Source organism: Callithrix jacchus, chromosome 11 (genome assembly GCF_049354715.1).
Source record: "Callithrix jacchus isolate 240 chromosome 11, calJac240_pri, whole genome shotgun sequence".
NCBI classification, from domain to species: domain Eukaryota; kingdom Metazoa; phylum Chordata; class Mammalia; order Primates; family Cebidae; genus Callithrix; species Callithrix jacchus.
This window is the reverse complement of record NC_133512.1, coordinates 126,256,905-126,279,653: the sequence shown is the minus strand read 5'-3', so window position 1 is coordinate 126,279,653 and position 22,749 is coordinate 126,256,905. Positions and strand designations below refer to the sequence as shown.

Below are 22,749 nucleotides of genomic sequence, written 5' to 3'. Positions count from 1 at the left end.
CAGGTCTACCCATGTCCCTACAAAGGACACAAACTCATCATTTTTATGGCTGCATAGTATTCCATGGTGTATATGTGCCACATTTTCCCTGTCCAGTCTATCATTGATGGGCATTTGGGTTGGTTCCAAGACTTTGCCATTGTAAACAGTGACACAATGAACATTTGTGTTCATGTGTCCTTATAATTGAATGATTCATAATCCTTTGGGTATACACTCAGTAATGGGATTGCTGGGTCAAATGGAATTTCGATTTCCAGGTCCTTGAGGAATCATCACACTGTCTTCCACAATGGTTGAACTAATTTACACTCCCACCAATAGTGTAAAAGTGTTCCTATTTCTCCATATCACAATAGTCAAAATATAAAAGCAACCTAAGTATCCATCAACATGAATGGATAAAGAAAATGTAGTCCATGTATACAACAGAATACTACACAGCCCTAAAAAAATAGATATTCTGTTACTTGCGGTAACATGGGTGAACCTGGAGGACATTATGTTGAGTGAAGTAAGCTAGCACAGAAAGACAAATACCACATGCTCTCACTTACATGTGGAACCTAAAAAAGTGTTGATCTCAGAGAAACAGAGAGTAGAATGGGGGTTACCAGAGGCTAGTAGGGTGAAGAGGAGGATGGTAAAAGGATGATTAATGGGTACGAAGTTTCAGTTAGACAGTAGGAATAACTTTTAGTGACCTATTGCATAGCATGGTGACTACAGTTAATAAGTTGTATATTTCAAAATGGCTAAAACAGTAAATTTAAATGTTCTCATCACAAAAAATAAGTGGGTGCAGCAGATATGCTAATTAGTTTGATCTCAGAATCCCATAATGTATACATACATCATCAAAATATCAAATTGTACCCTATAGATATATATAATTACTATGACAATTACAAATGAAAAATTTAAATTATAACTTTTAAAGAATTCTAGTTAACAAGTCAAATAAAGTACATGTATTGAGAAGCTATGTTTCCATGAAAAATGTATAAATGCCAAATAATTTTTCATTTCCTGATGTTAAGCAATACAAATATTACTATCATGTAATGCTTTCTCCATAATTCTGTCTCAGCAAGGGCTACTGATTTCAGCCACCTTTCTCCAGCCCCAGAGTCTTACTTAGTTCATGAAAGGTTTTGAAAGTCATAATGTAATCACTAATGGGGCTTTCTATTGTCTCCTGCTTAAATATGAATTATTATTTCATTCCAAGTTGTAAACACCCATTGGTTCTTTACAGCCCAAAGAATAACATCTGAAGTTTTGATAAAGATTTTCACAATTGGACTTCACTTCGTTTTCTTCTCACTATGCACCAATACCACAGCCACACTGACTTTCTAAGTTTTGCCTAAACTTGCCCTATCCCTTCACTCCTCAGTGTTGATACACACTCTTCATGTTGCTCTAAATCCCCTTCCTTCCTCATCTCCACCAGGAAACCCTTATGTATTTTCAACATCCAGTTCAAATAAAGACTCCCCTGTGAAACATTCTGGAGGTCTCCATTTGCTCTCGATTCTGGATTCCCACAGCAATTTATTTATACATTTACTATTATGTTTTGCTTTGTAATTTTCTTTCTATTCACCCCTTTCATCTTTGTTCTCTCAAGTATCTACCACAGATGGGTACTCGATACACGATTAAGGAGGGCAAAAGAAAAGAAAAGGAGAATGGGAAGTGAGGAAGGTTAAAAGGAAAAGAGAAACTGCTTGATTCTTTGACAAGATAAGCAAATATGATAACTAGAGTAGAAATTTTAAAGTTCATTTTATAATAAGCATAGCAAAAGATCATATTTTAAAAAATTAAATGACTACCAAATGCTTCGGAGTAATAAATGAAGCATAGTTAAGTCTTCTAGAAACAATGCCAGTAATTAAATGCGCTATAGCAGTAATGTGGTGTAGTAAAACATGCATGGTCTTTCAGGATAGGCTGCATTTGAAATGCTAACCACAGAAACTACCAGCTGTGTATCTTTGAGGATTCTACTCTTCCTCTTTTGTAAAATATGTCTAATGGAGTTGCTATGAGTATTTTTTGAGAAAACAAAGGTAAAACACTGGGCAAATAATGAACATACTGTAAATGAGATGATGAATCTTCATTTAGAAATAAAGTGTAGGCTATCAACCAAAAACATAAAATAATAAAGACATACAACTTAATACATTAATTTTAACTTAATGACTTATGGCTAGCTATATAATTATAAAATTCATGACTACATAAGAGAAGGCCTTAAAACAGAGGACCCTTTAGAAAATAAATTACTACTCAAATATATTCTGTTTTGCATTATGATTTTAAACAAAAATACTTAGGGGAAGTTTCTCCATGGCCATTAAAAATAAACTTGATGGCCGAGTGCGGTGGCTCATGCCTGTAATCTTAACACTTCGGAAGGCCAAGGTGGGCAGACCATGAGGTCAGGAGTTCGAGACCAGCCTGGTCAGCATGGTGAAACCCCGTCTCTACTAAAAATACAAAAATTAGCTGGCTGTGGTGGCAGGTGCCTGTAATCCCAGCTACCATGGGAGCTGAGGCAGGAGAATCGCTTGAACCTAGAAGGTGAAGATTGCAGTAAGCCAACACCCTAACATTGTACTCCAGCTTGGGCAACAGAGCAAGACTCTGTCTCAAAATAAATAAATAAATAAATAAATAAACTTGATTTCCACTAAGGAAAGCATTCAGATCTGGTTCAATCACTCTATATTATAGAAAGTTTTAAAAATGCAAACATGCAATCAATAGTTACATGCAAAGTCTCTGGAAAAATAACATTGAAGAAAAAAGCACTTCTTTAAAAATGATTCATTTGTGTTAAATACGTAAAGTATGTCCAGCTTAATTTCTGACAAGCGCTTGACTACTTGTGCTTTGCTGGAAGTTGAGCATATATTTGCATCGCATCCTGACAAATGATGATCTCCTGATGGTGACATTCAGCTGCTGTCAACATCATAAACATGTCTGTTCAATCTGTTTACATTCCCCTTGAGCTGGCACTGCTTTCCTAAAGCCTGTGTTAATAGCAAGGTAGAACTGCAGTCACAAATGACTTCCATTTAGTCTATGGCTAAAGCCTTGGGAAGCACCTATCTCAGGCTTAAAACCAATTTCAATTTAGCTTCAATTTCTCTTTTAAAGAGAGAAGAAATTTCCACTACTGAAATTACTGTGAAAGGCATGGCATATTCCAGTTTCCTTTCTTAGTCATTTTTGGCTGGTTTTCCCATTATAATTAGAATTTCATTTTCTTAATCTCCTCATACAAATACATAAAACTTTCTGTTCTATGACAGTTTCACACTTACTAAGAACAAATCTAATGAAAGCACGTTAGCCAGATAAAGCAAATAAAAATATAGAATGTACATTTCAATTTAAATTTCAATGAATAACGTTTTAGTATATGTATATTCTAACCACTGCATGGGACATACTCATGCTAAAATATTATTCATTATTTATCTGAAATTGAATTTAATTGGGCATCTTGTATTTTATTTGGAAACCTTTAATTAAGGTGTTTTAACAACTTATAGCTATTAATCTATCATTCAAATGAAGGATGAAATTCACGACCAAGGTTTCTCAGAAATATTTTCCAATAGGTGGCTTCTTAACTTGTAGAGGTTTTCTGTTGTGTTTTGGTGAGGGCTGGGGGGAGGTTGATTATAAAGACCTGTTTTGAGGGAGGCTCACTCACTTTTTCTTGATCAGTCTGCTGAATAATGACATTTTTACTTTTCCTTGAACAGCACAACAGCCCAGCTGCCAGATCTTTTTTTTTTTTTTTAAATCATTCAAGAGATATGGCAGCTCTCTGAGATACCATTGTCTTTTGAAAAATAGCTTTCTCACACTAATCTGTTTTACAGGTCTTAAAAGTAAAACAAGACTTTGAATACAGGGAAATGGACAAGTTGGATGAATGCATTCTGCTTGTTTAAATATTTACATCCAAAATAAAAGTAAGAAACTTCCTTAAAAAATTGTTTTTAATTAGGATAAAAGGCTAAAAAGGGCACGCACAAAACATCTGTGAGTTTCTTTGCAAATATCTGCGAAAGACCTTACATTATGTCACATTCTGCACTATTTTACCGCCCACCCCCCATGAGACATTCACCTTGTAATCTAATCCTAACAGCCAAGTTCCTCTTTTAAAATCTCACTCTCATCACTGCCTTCCAGGCAACATCTTTAATCTGATGTGCTGGTCATTCCTACTTTCACTATTCTAATTTACTGTCTGTTATTTGATGACTTAACAGACGCTTATTAAAGCAATGAGCAAGGTGAATGGTTCATATTACTAAGTTTTTTGTAGTCTGGTAGTCTGGGCTGATTATTAAAAAGAAAAGGAAGTTTATAATAAGGGAAATACTAGACTTCAAAAGTTGAGAAAAGTCTATTAGAGACATCAGTAAAGGCCCAGTGAGAATGGGTTTTGCAATCAGGGAGGCTGAGGTCTGAATCCAAGCTCCAACCCTTATTGTGGAATGACTTTAGGCACATTAATGACCTCTCTGAACCTCGCTTAATAATTACCTACCTCAGATAATTGTTGTCAGGTTTAAGATAAAAATATTTTATACTTTACAGGATACATTTGGAAACAGGAAAAAAACTCAGCTATTATAGAGTAAAATGGGAAAATTGTTACAAATATTGGAACTAGACTGCCATAATTTGAATATTACATCCTCTCTTTACTAGCTGTGTAGACGTAGGCAAGTCACTTTATCTCTCTCTGCCTCATTTCCTCATCTATATTAACTGAATAATAAGAGTAATTCAAAGTTTTAGTCCAATTTTATACTTAGCAGAGAGGATAAAATAGATTAACTCATGTACAACAACTCTTCATTTAAAAAAAAAATCAGGTAAAACTCTACAGTGTCTGATACTGTAAGTACTCAAGAAATGTTAACTACTTCAATTACCATCCTTGGCATTCTTGTTATTTAAAGAAGTAGCACTTCAGATAAGTCTTCATGAGCTAGTAATATTTAAACGAAAGAACTGAGAAGAAATTTCTGGCTAAGAAGACAGCAAGAATAAAAGTAGAGAAGAATGAAGCAAGAAAGTTTGTTCAGGGGTCAGAAAATAGAGAACCAGAGAATAATAAAGTAGATAAGAAAGCAAAAATTGGCAGATAAAGGCTTGATTGTAGAAGGGCTTGGCGCACATTTGCGGTGTCGGTATATACTTCATTACCAATAAATAGTCTCTCGAGGTCTCGAAATGGAGAAGTAATGTGACGGCAGTCACATAAGAGTAGCCTGGCAGCACGGGTTTTGAGTAGATTCGGAGATGACAACAGAGGCAGAAAGATGAGTTGGGGGCTCTGCACCTGTCTGAGCAGGAAGATAGAAAAGCCTGAACTTGGGCATCCCAAAGGGGAATAGAAGAGAGAATCCGTTCTCAAGATTATAGAATCTGAACTGAGAGGACTTGGCAGTTGTTTAGAGGAGGAGGAGGTGAGGAGGAAGGTGAAAAAGAAATTTCCTGAGAAATAGACCAGATGCAAATTGGTTGTGAGTGACAGATACATGGGAGTTGAGACCACAGATTATTCTTTAGCAAGGGGGAAGCTGTGTTGGGTCTAGACAGAGTAAGGACTAGACACCTGCCATGAGAAGAGAGGCAGCCCAAAGAGAATGGGGAATGAGCTGCCAAAGGCAATCGACAGGAAGGAGGAACCAAGAGATAGGTGTCACCTAGGGACATATGAAACAGCAAAGTGTAAAAAGACTTTGTAGAAAAAAGAGTACATTCAGGAAGCAAAGTGGGATGGAAAAGGCAAATCAATCTATGCTCACCATCCTCCCAGAGGGTGGCACTGACCCTTTTGGGCTGAGTTTAGAGTTCTTCCTCTCAGGCCTCAGAGAACCCAGTACAAACCCTATTAGAGGTCTTATCTCATAAAGATAGGTCAGATGGCAAAAACTGGCGGTATATATGCTCAGTAAGTGTTTGGAGAATGAATGAATGAGTAAATTGGTGACCTTTAAAACCTTAGTCCTCCATGCCACTTTTGCATTATAATGCTCTTTCCAGTATCACAAACTGGACTCTCATTCACAAGCCTAAGATTCACCCTACTGCAAGTAGTAGGCCACAATACTTTGTTGTTTGTCAATTTGCTTTACCAGCATTTAAGCAGCCTAAGGGAATACATAAAGAGTTTTCAAAATGTGTTTCCAAAGCCTCTGTGGTTCCATGAAATACCTCACCCTACTTGCCCTGCCTCCGTCCCGCATCCCATTGCTTAGGGACTGCTCAGAATAAATGTTGGGAGGAGGGAGGAAATGGCAGGCAGACTTTAACTGGTTACACAAGTGAGACATCATCATAAGACTGCGTTTTAAAAAAGAATTTTGAGACTTTTTACATATAGCTTGAAATACATTATACTCAAATTATAGAATGTTCATGTAAAGTAAGTCTTTTTGTTCATGTTTAAATTATTGCCCAAATACCTAAAATTGCAAAGTAAGATCCCAAAATTTTCCACCATTTTTCCTTTCCCTGTATGTGTAGTATGAAGAGAAGTAAAGCAGTAGAGATGTTTCCCCATCTCTGAGTGTGGTTTATTCTCTACAGCATTTTGTGTTTTCCAATACTCAACGTGAACAGTTATCCTCCAAGAAGCTAAGTAACACATTAACACAGGTTATACTGTGAAATTCAAAGCTTTAGTCTAACTTCACACTAAGATTCTGTTTTAATTGGCTTGGCATGGGAGCCAGTCAAGCACGAGTGTGTGGGAGCTGGCTCCTGGAGCTAATTTATGCTCATCTGTCCCCAGCTCCACATGCAGTGATTTCATGTTGGTAACTTAAAATTGACCATGCTGGGAGAATTTACCCCACAGAAATCCTCAAATGCTACGAATCTGAGCATGTTTTCTGCCCAGTGATCCAGCTCACCAGTACACCATTCAAATTGTTTAAGTTCCTTACATGAAATTAATGCACAGCTAGGGCTGAGACCTACTACAAAGAAAGCATATACTCAGTGAATTCGTTTTCCAGCCTTATATGTCTGCAACTATATGTTAGCAATCTCACTACCTGGTGCCACTAGTATATATTTTACACATTAAGTATTCTTCTAAAAATATCTATATAAACAGTATTTTTAATCAACTCAATTTTTTAATGTTAAAAATGCTTGTGAATTTTTGAATTAAAAGACTAGTCACAGAATTTGAATGGTGAAACTAATTTAAAAAGTACCTAGTGCAACTCTCAGTGTTAAAACCAATAAAACTAAGATTATTATGACTTCTTAGTTCCAGTCCCAAGGGCCCTTTTTGAGTGCTAATAAGGACAAGGACACTAGAAAGAATTCATACTTTAAAATGAAAATGTCAACACTTAGCTGGAGTGAAATAATTAAATTGCTTATATATGTTTCCATACCTCATCATCTGAGTACAGCAAATACATGTATTGAAACAATCTCTTGTGAAAAGAAAGCTTCCCTTCTTATAGGATGTTGTTACTGGTATCATTGCTCCCTAATCTTGTGAACTGGTTCAAAATAATACATTACTGGTTAATCTTTTTAACTGTAACAAAGAGAAAATATAACATCATACCCATGCAAGAAGCAACAGATTTCTTTTCACTGTTCCACAATATCCTAACATCCCCACAATGATAAGGAAACAGCAAACAGCAATCATGACCGGATGAACCACAGGAAAGTAAGTCAAAATGACTGCTTCCTCTACCCTGAAAGAAGAAAAATAATGCCGTATTAGCAATACAATATAATCAAAATGCACCCAAGACCTAGTACAAGACACAACTGTGATTTGTGTTAATAATTCTTTAAATCATGATGCCTCAAAACTAGTGACTGCATTGTTATTTTCAAAATCACTGTGCTATCGTTTCTATGTTTACTTGCTTGCCTGCTTTACTTTTGGTTTTGCAGTGTTCGTCTTTTTTTAATACAACTGGTAGCTTTCCTACCCCAACTCATCTAATATACAATACAAGGGATCTTGATAAAAAGTCCATCTGTTACCATCTCTGATGCCTTAGCCTAAGTAAATCACACGGGATCCTTTGCTATTTCCCAGCTGGGAGGAATCTCCTTCCTTTTCGCTAATCTTTGACCCCATGTGCACTATGTTTCTCCTCCCTGACAACTGATCCTCCCCAACAATGTGAAAGACTGCTATGCAAAGGGAAATCAATCTACATTAAAAGAAAGGAAAAGTTAGAAGTGATTTTTGCTAGAACACAATGAAAAATTCATTAACCAAAACCAGAACTAATGATACAAACTAACCATTACTAAGCTAAGTTCCTCTGTGTTAAGGACTTGACAAAAATGTTTTTCATTTAATCCTTACCACAACTCAAATGTCATATATCATGATACAATCTCCATTTAAAGATGAGAGAGTAGAAAGCAATTTGTCCCCTGTGATGTTAGTACATCAACCCTTGAAATTTGAGGAAAAAAAATTATTGTGGTGTATGGTTTTCATTAACCTATGAATATGAAGGTAAGAAGAAGCTGACAGTAATTTTCTTAGAAAAAGTAACTCTGCTGGTGTTTTACACACACGTATGACATGGCTGACACACACACAGCCAGGAAGACAGGCAACTGGTATTACCATATCCAGAAATGTCTATATAAACCTTCTGCCACCTGATCCCATTTAGGACCAGAGGCACACCTTAAGGAGAACTCTGGAGGATAAAAGTGTCTGTGACAAAGATTGCTATGGGTAGGAAAAACTTTTCCAAAAGATCAAGGAAGAGCAGTGCCATATAAACAGCTAACAGCAAAGTTATTTAAAATCAGCATGAAAAAATTCAATCAATAATTATAAAATATACCTTGTTTCTGCAGTTAAAGTCAGAACATTATTTAGGTAGTCCCTCATCCAAGCAGAAACGGCCAACACACAGATGGACATTAACTGGGGAGAAAAAAGTACAAACTGGTTACGAAGGATTTATGTCACATTTGCTACAGGATTAATAATAGAAAAATTAAGGATTTTGTTACACAATATCTTTCCCAATTACCATTTGCTACTTATTGAAATTTACTATTACTATAAATATCAGCAATTCCATTTTGTAATCATGTCATAGGCATCAAATAGAATACCGCTTAAATGGGATATAGAAAACTAGACTATTAAGCGGCTGATCCCACATTCAGGACAGAAACTGCACAAGTTGAGAAGGCCACAGAACAACTAAATTATCAAATATATAAGATGCGTCTAAAACACATTGTCATTCTTAAAGGAAAGGAAGAAATTAAATACTATTACTGAACAATTAAATATTGTCAAAAAAGTCACAGGCTCTAATTTCAAATGACTCCTACTGGCTAAAATTCAAACAATTTAAGTATTAAAATGATAGTAATAGTAATATATTAAATGCAATCCTTTAAAACACACCTGAAGTCCTAAAGTATATAAACTCACGCTAACACATGTATGTGCTAAAGTATATAAACTCATGATGAACACAATTCTCTGGTCATCTTTGTAGAAAGTTGAATACGCAACTCATTATTCAGAACACTGACAAGAATCTATCATTTCTATTTATCCTACTTTTACTGTACAAACTAAACGAAGAAACAAGGACTTGATGAAAGTTTTTATGGAAGAATTTCTGCTAATATTTGCAGAAAGCATTGTAGAGCATCACCATTTAACAACCCTATCTGAAATAACGGATCTTTAGAAAAAAAGATCCTCAATGGCTGTAAATTTATCAGGTCATTTGTTCTCAATCCTGTCTGCACATTAGAATCGCTCAAGACTCAAAAACATTACTGAGCACAGGTCTACCCTGGACTATTCTACAGAGTGGGGCTTGGGCATCAGAAATGTGTAACAGCTTCACAGATATTCTAACAGGTAGGCAGGGCTGAGAACCACTACATTAAATGAAAGACTGCTGGAAAGTCACAATGGAGAGAGTGGGTGGATGATCCAGACCCCACTGGTTACTCTTAGTGTCACAAAAAGAGACAAGTAGGCATAATGTGTCTCCCAACATGTTGCAGTCAGAAGCACACAGAAATTCTTATGAAGTATTTCACCAGAAAGGCAAACTTGAATCTGATCAAGCCTCCCACACTATTAGTTGATAGAAAATACATGAAATAGATTTAAACATGTGAAATGCCATGACGGGAAGCAATTAGAAAAATCAAGCATATGAGAAACTTTACAGGACAAATGATCTTTTTTCTTGAATTAAAAAAAAAACAAACTGGCAAGTAAAAACAGAAAGGAAAGAAGGAGAAACTTGTAAAGATTAAAAGAGATTTAAGAGATTACCCCTGCATTACATTAACCTGGTTTGCATACTGATTCAAACAAATCAGTACATAAAAACATTTATGACACAAATGAGGAAAGTTTAACCCTGAATGAAGGTTTGGAAATATTAAAAAAAAAAAACTACTTTAATTATTTTAGGTATGATCATAGATTAAGTTCATTTTTTAAAAGGTCTTTATTTTCTGGAGCTATATACTGAAGTAATTTTAAATAAAATATATTAGATAGCTATATTTGTAAGAAAAAAATGAAACATAATGATGAATGGGATATGGTTTAATAATTAATCATGACCACTAGAAGTTAGGTGGGAAGTAGAGAAGGGCATGTTGGTAATTCTTGAAACTGGGTAATGAATAATTGGGGATTAATTATGCTATGTTTTTCTACTTTGGTATATGTTTTAAATTTTTTCATAATTTAAAAATTAAAAGAAACACACTAAAACAAGTTGAGAAGAAGTCCTCTAGGGAAGCTTTTCTAAAAGCTGCATTTATTAACCCCTAAGTCCTGAATGTCTTTCCGATTTTGCTGGAAATCTCTTTGAAATGTGTACCTATCTTCTTAAGTACAATGTAAAATTCAAGTTACCCTGATTTTTAATAATTTCTAGCATCATAATGAACATCAATTATCATTACATGCTATAGCTTTAGCTTTAAGTGCTGACATAATTAATATATAGAAGGTAGAAATGAGTCTGCACTAACTGAAGTGGTGGCCTGCATGAAAGTTCCCAAGGTAAACAGAATGTGAGGACCTCTACAACTCTTGAACAGTAAATTATGGCTATCCGCTTGGAAAATCAGCTCATGAAGTCACACTTCCATCATTCATTACAAATATTTACTCAACAATTACTATGTGCCCTGGATTGGGCAAGATTCAGAGACTGATAATAAATAACAGAAATAAGATCCAGGCCTTCTTGGAACCTCTTGGGGAACACAGGCAATAATTACAAAGAAGATAATTACAAAAATATTCTGCTGAAGGTCTCTCAGCTCCTGAGTGATAGAGCTGGGATTCAAATTCGACCTGTTGGTCTTCAGAGCTGTCTCCCAAGTTTAGAAATGGGCATGCATGGTATGTCCACAGAGGGTGAAAAGATGGCACATAGAATTCCTTTTTAGAAAGAAGGGCAGTAGGTCTCCTGTAACAGTCAGCTTCAGTCTAAATGTCTGAACTACTTTCTTTGATGAATGGGGATTCAACAGTTCTTAACCTATAAATACAAGTGTATTTCAACATAATTAATTTCCTTTGTAAGCCAGTACATTTTGTTTTATGGGTTAAAATACAGATTAATATTAATTAATATGGATTAATATTCTGACAATTGGCTAGCTGGTTTATGAGACTGCCAAAAAGTCAATGGCCTATAAGATAGGTTAAGAACCCTGGGACCACAGTCAAGGGTAGAATTAGGCCAGTTATTATTATTCTCATTTCTGTTGGAAATGAACAGACTGTAAATTTCATAAAAGTTACAAGTGGGTCAGTTGCAGTGAATTAGCCATGTTTCTGGCTTCTTTTGATGCATTAACATCTGTTCTGCATGCATATGCCAGATACATCTTGCTCTGGAGAACCTTAAAATGTGCCTGAGTCACCTTGCCTTGGCCTGCTGCCTTCCTCATTCCTAGCTCCGTTCTCAAGAGGAGATGTTCTCCCAGGGGTGCATTTTTCAAATACAAACCATGCAATCCAGAATCTACACTCCTAATTACCTCCTTATGGGGCTCTCCCACTTAGGGGCCACTATACACCTGCCTTAATCACTCCAAGGCCAATTGTTCAAACTGGCCAATCCTAAACCCACTTACCTGCCTCATCCATTCCTTCCCATGGAAACCATGGTATACAACTTGCCCATGGTCCCCATATCTCTTTCTGCCTTGTGACTGACCCTAGTGTTTCCCTTCTTGGTCTCCTATAATGAGATCTGTGCTCCATATCTTGGGATTTATGAATATAATAAACTGTCTTCTCAATAGCAGCCATCTCCTAATCTGTTGGACTAAGCATACCTAATTGACAGCAGAACATATTAAAACACATGGAGCCAGCAGAGAACTACTGACTCTTTGATGAAATCTGTGGGCATGTGTTCTCCTTCTACCTGTCTATCTGAGGGTCTTTGCACACTTTTTAAGTATCGCCAGGACAGAAAACTCTATTAATGTGGTATATTAGTCCATTCTTACACTACTATAAATATCTAAAACTGGGTAATTTATGAAGAAAAGAGGTTTAATTGGCTCCACAGAATGTACAAGAAGCATACAGTCTGGGGAGGCCTTAGGAAACTTAATCACAGTGGAAGGGGAAGCAAGCACATCTTACATGGCTGAAGCAGGAGGAGGAGAGAGCAGAGGAAGGTGCTACCCATTTTCAACCAGTCAGATCTCATGATAACTCACTCACTACAAGAACAGCAAGGAGAAAGTCTGTCCCCATGATCCAATCATCTCCCACCAGGACCTCCCACAACACTGTCAATGAATGAGGCTTTACTCAATGGGTTTGAGAAAATAACAATAAAAACAAATATAGTGCACACCCACAGCAAGAAATGGAATTAAAATGAGACTATGTCGATTCAATAACTAAACCTGGTATTATTAAATCTAGAAGTGCAACTTATGGGAGCAATTCACGACTCCTTGCTAATAATGTTATTTTCTGCTAATTTTCCAAATTAACTATGAAAATAATCTTTCAAATGACACTCGTGTTGGCTAAATTATTAGGAACATTATATTTATCATATGTAGCTAGGCATTATAGTTCCTTATGTTTTCTCCAGTGTTGCAACATGTTACTTGAAATTCAAGGAGATGTTTTAAACTAAAACAAGTATTACTTGATAGAAACATATTTAATATATTATTTGGCAGGACATTTGTCACAATCTCTCTTGCAAAATACTTAGAAAATGCTAGCTTTCAACAAATATTTAGAAATATAAAATTTGCAGTGTTGGGGACACTGTCTGCTTTTGCTTGAATGTGTAATACAAAAATGAGACTTGAATCAAGTGTTTTTCTGAATCAGAACTGTATGTGTATGCATATTTCCTAAATTTATTATGAAAGGTGTACCTATAATTTTCATAAAATAGTAAGGTCACAGGAAACAGGCCTATCTTTTAACTGTCTCCTATCTGTAACATAGAGTACCATATAAGATGATAGTGACACAAATAATTTCTGTTCAAGAATGATGGCTGTCTAAAACCACTCACCTAAACTTTTCGAATCAAACCTGTTAACAAAGAAAGGAACATAAAAGAGAGTTCTGAATCTTAGTTACAGCTTTGTCTGTATGAAAAAGAACTCAGGCCTGGCGGGGTGGCTCAAGCCTGTAATCCCAGCACTTTGGGAGGCCGAGGTGGGTGGATCACGAGGTCAAGAGATCGAGACCAACCTGGTCAACATGGTGAAACCCCGTCTCTACTAAAAATACAAAAAAAATTAGCTCGGCATGGTGGCGCGTGCCTGTAATCCCAGCACTTTGGGAGGCCAAGACGGGTGGATCACGAGGTCAAGAGATCGAGACCATCCCGGTCAATATGGTGAAACCCTGTCTCTACTAAAAATACAAAAAATTAGCTGAGCACGGTGGCGCGTGCCTGTAATCCCAGCACTTTGGGAGGCCGAGGCGGGTGGATCACGAGGTCAAGAGATCGAGACCATCCCGGTCTATATGGTGAAACCCTGTCTCTACTAAAAATACAAAAAATTAGCTGAGCACGGTGGCGCGTGCCTGTAATCCCAGCACTTTGGGAGGCCGAGGCAGGTGGATCACGAGGTCAAGAGATCGAGACCATCCTGGTCAATATGGTGAAACCCCGTCTCTACTAAAAATACAAAAAATTAGCTGGGCATGGTGGTGCACGCCTGTAATCCCAGCTACTCAGGAGGCTGAGGCAGGAGAATTGCCTGAACCCAGGAGGCGGAGGTTGCGGTGAGCCGAGATCGCGCCATTGCACTCCAGCCTGGGTAACAAGAGCGAAACTCCGTCTCAAAAAAAGAAAGAAAAAAAACTCAGACAAATGATTCAAAATTTCATAATTTTTATTGGCTAATCTTGAAAATGCAGAAATTGGGCTAGAAGCTTTCCTTCTTTTAAAAAAGGATTTAAAATGTTTTGGTGTTTTTTCTGCATCCCAGGGATGATCATAACTCACTGCACCTGGAACTCCCAGGCTCAAGTGATCTTCCTGCCTTGGCCTCCCAAGTGCTGAGGTTACAGGCAACAGCCACCACATCTAACCTTTCGATTGCTATTTGTTACAATGTAAAAGTAAGTTCAAGCTTTGATTATCTGGAGTCTGGGAGCACCAGGTAAGCCACATGTCTGTTTGATGTTGCCAGGCCTGCTCCTGTCTACCTTTTTGTGCCTTCCCAGCTTCCCTCTACCAGAGAATGGGCAGAGGAAAGAGAGCAAACAGGTAACACTATTTGCTAAAGCTGTGAAAGTATAGGCGATTTAAATGATGGCTGAAATACAGTCCGGAGATTACTGGTGTGTATCATTTCCAAATGAACGTCAATTAATTAGAGCCGAATAAATCAATAGCACCCTGGAGCTGTTCTGACTGACAGTTTTTTTAGACCATCATGTTTTCCTATAGATAGGGTGACCATGCATTCTGATCTGACCAGAAGAGACCCACTATAAGCCTCTGTTGTTCAGTCATAATTCTTGGCAGAAATATCCCCTTTTCTTCACTATGATCTTTTACCTGTAGTGATCATCCTATAGTCACTACATGATCCTATAGTCACTATATGATCATCCTATAGTCACTACAGGTAAAAGAAGATAAAATGCCTCATTCTACATGATAGTTTCTGTGCAGTCTAACTGCAGTAAACTCCACTTCCCCATCATCCAGCTCAGGATTATTCACTGAATGGATTTAATGAGGAAGGAGCCTGTGGCTCAGCATGCAGCAGAATGTGCTGCAAAGAATCTTCCATGTTCTTTCTCAAAAAAACATTCCTTAAGGAGTATGTAGTGGCTCAAGTCATTTTGCTCAACTGAGCTGCAATGTATATATAAAAAAGTAGAGCAGCTTTGCTTTGAGAATAAAGGAATATATATATATGCTTAGACAAAGTCTTGCTCTGGTGCCCAGGCTGGAGTGCAGTGGCGCAACCTTAGCTCGCTCAAAGTCTACCTCCGGGTTCAAGCAATTCTCCTGCCTCAGTGGCCAGGAGAATCCCCCACCCCCTAGTGGCCAGGATTACAGATGCATGCCACCATGCCCAGGTAATTTTTGTATTTTGGTAGAGATGGGTTTTCGCCATTTTGGCCAGGCTGGCCTCAAACTGGCCTCAGGCCACCTACCCGCCTTGTCCTCCCAAAGTGCTGGGATTACAGGAGTGAGATACCATGCCTGGCCAACTAAAGGAAGTTTTCATGGTTAAAATTTACTTTAAATGACCACAAATATTTGTTGGAAGGCTTTCCACTACTCCTTAGGAACAGTTCAAAAATATTTGAATACCATTCATACCCTAAAGTTGGGGACACCAATTTAAAATGTAGCATTTTAATATGATTCATAAATGTCCTTTCTGTGAATTCAAACTTCTACTTCCCAAGAATCTAACTCTTCAGATTCTGTATGGCTCAAACACCTAAAGTTCAATACGGATGGCCAGAGAAAAAGACACAGAGCATTGAGCCTCCTTTCATTTCATCTTCTGCACATACATCCCAGAAGCATAAACTAAATTTTCTGTCCACTTTTTAGACTTTCTTTTATAAGTTCCTTCTCATATTTAATCAAGGTAGTTCTTCTGTATTGTTATTATCTTAAGTAATGGTAGGTAAAAAAACAATGGCTCTTATATAATGGTGGGATACGGGAGTTTAAAACTACAGGTGGGATATTACATATTTAGAAAATTAGAAATAAACACATATTTGATGCATTTTAAATGTTTGCCAATTTCAGGAATTTTCGAGGAGAACCATATTTATCTATATTTGTAATGATAGAAAATCACCATCTAAGAAAGACAATTGACCAAAAAGCTAGCAAAGCTGTCTTTAAAATGGTGGCAAGCTCACATTTCTTTACATAATATGCCATTTAAATTTTAATAGTAATAAAAGTATATAAAACTGAAGTAAAGATAACCCACGTCCTTGCTCCACCATGGAAAGAAGGTGAATCATGGTCTGAAAAGAACCCTCAGGCAGTTCACCTACCTGCACCGGCTCCCGTATGCTCTTCCCTATCATGAACCACAACACTCATGACAAATCTAGAGGGCCCAATAATTTTGTGCCAACCCAAGTACAGCAGTACTAGAATCTGGCCTATACATAATGTGGAAAAGACACTCATCAGATGGCAAATCAGGGTGACTGGATCCATACAATAAAGAGAATGCAGAGCATGTGTGATCTTGAATGTGCTGTGGATTGTTTCCTCTAAGACACATCTATAGCTTACACTTAAAACACATCTATGCCTTATATTTTAAGAAAAATACTCAAGATATACTTCAAACTTAAAAACAAACAAAAACACCTCTCAGTTTGATTTTTGACTCCAAGAACAGGAGAACAAACTTGTTTGAGTTCCCAGTGTTTTCATGATTAAGATTTATTTTTCTTTTCCCTAAAATCCTAGTGAGGTAGAAAAAGTAAAAAGGTACCAATATAGCAAAACTAGATTTAAAAAAAACTAAGACTACTTAAAATGCCAGTGCAGAGGTAAAGCCTATAGCTTTTGACCTCATGGGTAATGGGGGCAAGTTTGTCAATCTTGCAAACCAGAGAGAAGAACAATCTCCCTCTCCATAGTTAGAATGTGAAGTCTGGTTTAAGAAGTGGGGTTCATATGCCACACTACTTTGTTCTACTCGTAATTCCAATGAGAACTAAAAGCTAGTATTACAGCCTTGCTCCTCAGGGTGAGATGCTCAGACCAGCAGCATTGGCATCACAGAGGAGCTTGTTAGAAGTGCACTCTCAGGTAGACCTCACAACATACTAAATCCAAATCTGCATTTAACAAGATCTCCAGGTGATGTGCATGCACACTGAGGTTTTAGTGGCACTGTTCTAGAGAACTTGGAATGAGCAGGTGGACAGCTAATCCCTTTCTGCCAAGGATGTTTACTTGAATTCCCTCATGCAAATAAATTCACCACTGTTTCCAGCAAGATAACTTCTACTATACTTGGATGAAAAACAAAGCTGGACTTTCAATTCCTGTTCTGCTACTTACTAGCAAGTTATTTAACTGCTCTGAGTACCAGTTGCTTTACTTAAAAAAAAAAAAGGAGAGAAAAAGAGAGAGAGAAACTAAGAAAACTATTTTATGGGTCTATTATGAGAATTAGATGAATGTAATGTTAAGAATTGCCAGGAATGTCTCCAGCTCAAGGCTGAAAACGGCTTCTGGCTTGGTAATGATAGGATCTGCAAACATTGCCTTAACACTGAAAAAGAAAAATCAGTTTTCCTAAAATTAGCATATTATACATTCCATACTATTCTAACAAAAATCCCAACAGATACTTTTAATTGGATAAAATAATCTTAAAGAACATTTTAAAAAAGAAACCTTAACCATGACGAGAAATGCAGATATATATAAATACACAATTTATATTTATACATATATTTGTATTTATTTTTATATGTAATATATTTATATTTACACATATAAAATCCTGTATAAAATTATATTAAAGGCCAGGCGCAGTGGCTCAGGTTTATAATCCCAGCACTTTGGGAGGCCAAGGCAGGCGGATCACAAGGTCAGGAGTTGGAGACCAGCCTAGCCAATATGGTGAAACCCTGTCTCTTCTAAAAAATATAGAAATTAGCCCAGGTGCGGTGGCCCACACCTGTAGTCCCAGCTAATCAGGAGGCTGAGGCAGGAGAATCACTTGAACCCAGAAGGCGGAGGTTGCAGTAAGCCGAGATCGTGCCACTGCACACCAGCCTGGGTGACAGAGTGAGACAACACAAAAAAAAAAAAGAAAAGAAAAAAATTATATTATGAAGAATATAGAAAAGTGTGTTTACTATATAGAAACAGATACCATAAATTAACACTTAAAATATAGGGGAAATCTAAATGATAAATATGAAATAGTGAATATGAAATTATATATATGAAAAATACATATAAAATGATGTTCATGCTCACTGCTAGTGGGGTAGGTACAAAATAAATTAACAATGACATAATACTTTAAGTGACTCAGATTGGCAAAAATTTACAAGTGCCAAATTACCAAGAAGATGGCAAAAAATATTTTTGTATATATAATGGGATAATTACTGCTTTTACTTCAAGGGAATAGATTCCCAGAATAAGATTGCTGGGTCAAAGGAATTGTAATAGTGGTAGCAACAGTAGCAGTATTCATCATAATAGTAACAATTACTATGATTAGTACCACAATGATAGTAGCAATCCACCGCCTGGTGATCTGCTAAAACACCATCATCATTGCAGTAGTGGTAGCTATAGTAATAATTGCAATACTGCTACTGCATGGACAGCACTTTATGTGCCACTGTTCTAAGCACTTTACATATGTTAACTCTAATCCTTCTCACAAAAACGCTAAAAAGTAGGGAATTATGATTCCTATTTTACAGGTTAGGAAACAAACACTAAGCGTGCCTGGCACACACAGTAAGAACCATTAGCGTTGTATGTTAGTTAGATAGGTTGGCAACTTTTGTTTTTGTTGTTATTATCACATATTTTCTGACATAGCAATTCTACTCCTATGATTCTAACTCAAATGAGAAACTAACAACAAAAAAATCAAGCACGTACATGATTATTAGTGAATATTTGTCATGGACAGGTATGAGGAAATCTATCTCTGTATGAAACAAAATACAGTAAAATGTATACAAGGTGGTTAACCTGCATTATCTTGTTGAAGCGTAGGTGATATTGGGAGGAGAGGAGGGCTGGAGAAAGAGGGAAGGAATCCAAATAAATCAGTAAATCAGAACACACAGACACACACACACATACACACCTGCACACAAAGATAGAAAGAAGGTTTAAGTATAGGAAAACAATGAAGAAATAATGTTTACATTCTCTGGGGACACAAAGAGCTCTGGAAGAGTTTAAAGAATATGTGCTTTTATGTGAATTTCATTTCCAAGAAGAGTGATACCTTTGATAAATGATTTGGGCTTTTCCCCCCATACAATATCAAGTATTAAGAAACTTTTCAAAGCTTTATTCTTTATTGAAGAACAACAAAAATCTTAGTAATTCTAAGGTTCAAAACTCAGTAAGGGTCAAGTTAAAGGCACTGTCTAGGGGCAAGAAAGCTGAGTTCTGTTCCTGGAGCTGCCACCATTGGACTATTTGATCTTTGGCAAGTCACTTAATCTGTACTTAATTTCCTCACTCACAAAGGAAGGAAGTTCAACCAGGCCATCTTTAAAGCTCCTTTAAGAAGTAGAATGTAATGATTCTATAATTAAAAAGCACAATGTGGAAAAGTGAAAAACTAGTAAACAGGAGAGATAATCATCATACATTTTAAAGAAATGAAGTTTCAAATCTTAATAACTTCTAATGATCCAGGTAATTTAATGATTCACTTAAAAATGGAACATTTAAGAAGTATAAAGTACAATAAGATCAATTTTTGATTTTACATTTCCAAATGGTGAATTTAACTACCCAATGCTTTAATTTTGACTTTAATTCTGAGAAAAGCAATGCTGCCATTTTACATATTTTCAGATTACTCACTGAGGACTTAATTTGTCCTTTAAAATGGGGCCATCTATAAGGTGCAGTTCAACCAAAATATCATCTTCTAGAGACCACATGTAACAGCCCTATGAAAAAAAGGCTGGGCAATGCCAGCCAGTCAGACACATAAATAGATTGCACAATAAAATATGTAGCAGAAATTTTTGAGTAAAATTATTGATAGAACACACAAAAAATGGAAAAAACAATTTGCTTGGAATGGCAGTCTCCTGAAGCAACATTCATAGTTTAAATTGTTATATTTTCCTAAGTTTATAAGTAATAATATGATTATTAGTCATACTTTATGAAAATTTAAAGCATAAAAATCATTAACTCATAGGGCATAAAAATTTCCATGAGCTTTTTACATTTTATGTATTTTATTTCCTTAAATGGTTATGGGATTTTCCAAAAGCATACACACAATTCCTTAAACTTTGCCAACTTAGAATTCGTTACAGAAAAATCACTCTTCAGACCATATGGAATTCTCTAGACAAATCTACTCAACCTTTTAGGTTGAGTAGGATGATAGGTTATCTGAGTGTGAATTCCACCCCTCCCTCTGCCCCCCCCCACACACACACAGGAAAAAATATTAAAATATTAAGACTTGGCCCAACCAGATTTTATAGGCGACACTGATGTAAAGAAACAATTTATGGCTTGCACAGATATCTAAAATTCCCACAAACAAGCGGTTCCCTAAGTGGTATGTCATAATTTTCTTATCTATGAGTACAAGCACGTGCATTTATTTATATCCCTAGGTTAACTTCAAGTCTAATTTTACTGCCAGTAGTATCCGTGGGTGGATTTCTTTGTTCTAATTACAAATGGAACTTGAGCTAGATCAAAGGCATTTTAGGAAGGTCAAATTTTCCTTCTCTGAAAAATAGAGAGTGTTATCCCATGTAATTAATTAATGCTTAGCCATGCCCTTTGGCGCATTGTCCTGTGGCTGCAGAAAAGCAGAGCCAGCCGTCCCCACCTGTCGGTGCGGTGAAACAGACTTACCCAAAACAGCAGATTGAGGGCATAGAGCAGGCAGCGCAGACACTTCACGGAATCTTCTCTGGCCATTGTGAGTCCCGGAAGGGAGAAGCCCCATCCTTTCACCACATCCTACTCCCAAGGGCAAAACGGCAGCGATCTGCAGGGGGCGGGGGGGGGGAGAGAGGACAGGGGACATGTCACCTACACGCTCCCCACCGTCTGCCGGTCCCTCCTCCGCCACCCTCAGCAGGGTCCCTAAGCCCAGTGCATTCGAGAAAGAGCCTCATCAAAAACCATCTGTTAAAGTCATAACAGTAACTAAACTCCCAAAAGTTCCAAACCGGCTTCAGATAACACCTGCTTGGAAAAGAAAAGGGCACCCATCCGGATGAATGGAGGCGCACAGTAAAGTCGCGTTCTCGGGGGACACGCGGCGGGGCCCTGTGCTTTCCGATGAGGCTCTCATGAAACCTTCCTCACTCCACGCCCCTCTTCGGGGACACCTCTGCTGGGAACTGTCCTGAAGGTTAGAAACCGCGGTGCCCCCACCCCGGAGACGTCACAGGCGCCACCGGCGAGCCGGAAAGCTCGGGCGCCCTTCTAGTTAGGACTTTCCAGGGCACCACAACCCCCCACCCATACCCTGACCCGCAGCTCGGCGAGAGCAGGGACTGGAGGGGGCGCAGCGCGGAGCCGGAGTTCCGCCCAGCCACTAGGGTTTCTCTGGGAGAACGTGAGAAATGATGTTTCTGGCTCCAGAATGATGGATTAGCCGGGGACAGGGGCGGCGGACGGGGACGGGGAGTTAGGGCCGGTGCAGCCGTGCAGACGCCGGGGGACTCATTCGTACACCGCTTCCCTCCGACTCCGCGCTCCAAGCCGTCCGCGGAGCACAAAGCCAGCGCGGCCACCGGCCCAGCTACCGCGTTCGCGCGCCCCCGGCAGGGAGCCCCGGAGCCAGTCCTTAGGTAGCTGAGCACACAGCGTGCAGGGCGGCCGCCGGCGGGACACGGGCAGGAAGGGCGGGACGACACACGTGCGGCCACTTACCGTCGGCGCCCCACGCCCACCCGGGGATAGTCGGGGACGCACGGCGGGGGCTCATCGGGGCAGGGACCCTCTTCCTGGAGAGTCGCAGGGCTGCACTGGCTTCAGCTGGAGACGCTTCTTTCTCTTCCTCTCCCCCCGCCGCCGCCGTCGCCGCCTCCTGGGGAGAAAAAAAAAAAAAAAAAAAAAAAAAAGTCCTGGGCAGCAGTTGCTGGAAAGTCTCCGCTAAGCCACCTCCCAGCGCCGCTGTCCCTCCCAAGTCCTCTCCAAGTCCGGACGAGGCAGCGGCCGCAGCCGGGGCCAGCTGCACAAACTCTCAGCGCATGCTCGAGCCGCCGGCTGCCGGGGTTGGGTCCTAGTGGGTGTTTCTTGTCCTTCTCGCCCAGCGAGAGTCCCCAAAGAGACGCCTCACCTCTGCAGGACAGGGTCCAGAAAAATATAATGCCTAGAAACTTGGGAGAAGCCCGGGCAATAAATCCCTTTAAAATGGTGGTGCCGAAGGAATGGAGGCTGGGTTATAAGGATAGAGAAACAGGCTTTTATTATATGA

General features: G+C 38.4%; 1 protein-coding gene across 5 annotated transcripts in view; it reads right to left on the bottom strand.

The window, feature by feature from the left end:
- Positions 1-22,515, bottom strand: part of TSPAN12 (tetraspanin 12) — a 74,136-nt gene extending 51,621 nt beyond the window's left edge. For 2 of the 5 annotated variants that reach the window (XM_002752078.7, XM_054237769.2), the window contains exons 1-4: positions 22,203-22,515; positions 21,174-21,309; positions 8,904-8,986; positions 7,643-7,778 (exon numbers count right to left, since the gene is read on the bottom strand). In XM_002752078.7, the coding sequence (XP_002752124.1) occupies positions 7,643-7,778; positions 8,904-8,986; positions 21,174-21,239 (285 nt within the window). In that variant the 5' untranslated portion in view covers positions 21,240-21,309; positions 22,203-22,515. Of the gene's footprint in view, positions 1-7,642; positions 7,779-8,903; positions 8,987-21,173; positions 21,310-21,509; positions 21,654-21,794; positions 22,164-22,202 lie in introns of those variants that run through there. The other 3 variants (XM_035254909.3, XM_009003197.5, XM_009003195.5) reach the window with 3 other exon arrangements.
- Between the last annotated feature and the right edge of the window lie 234 nt (positions 22,516-22,749).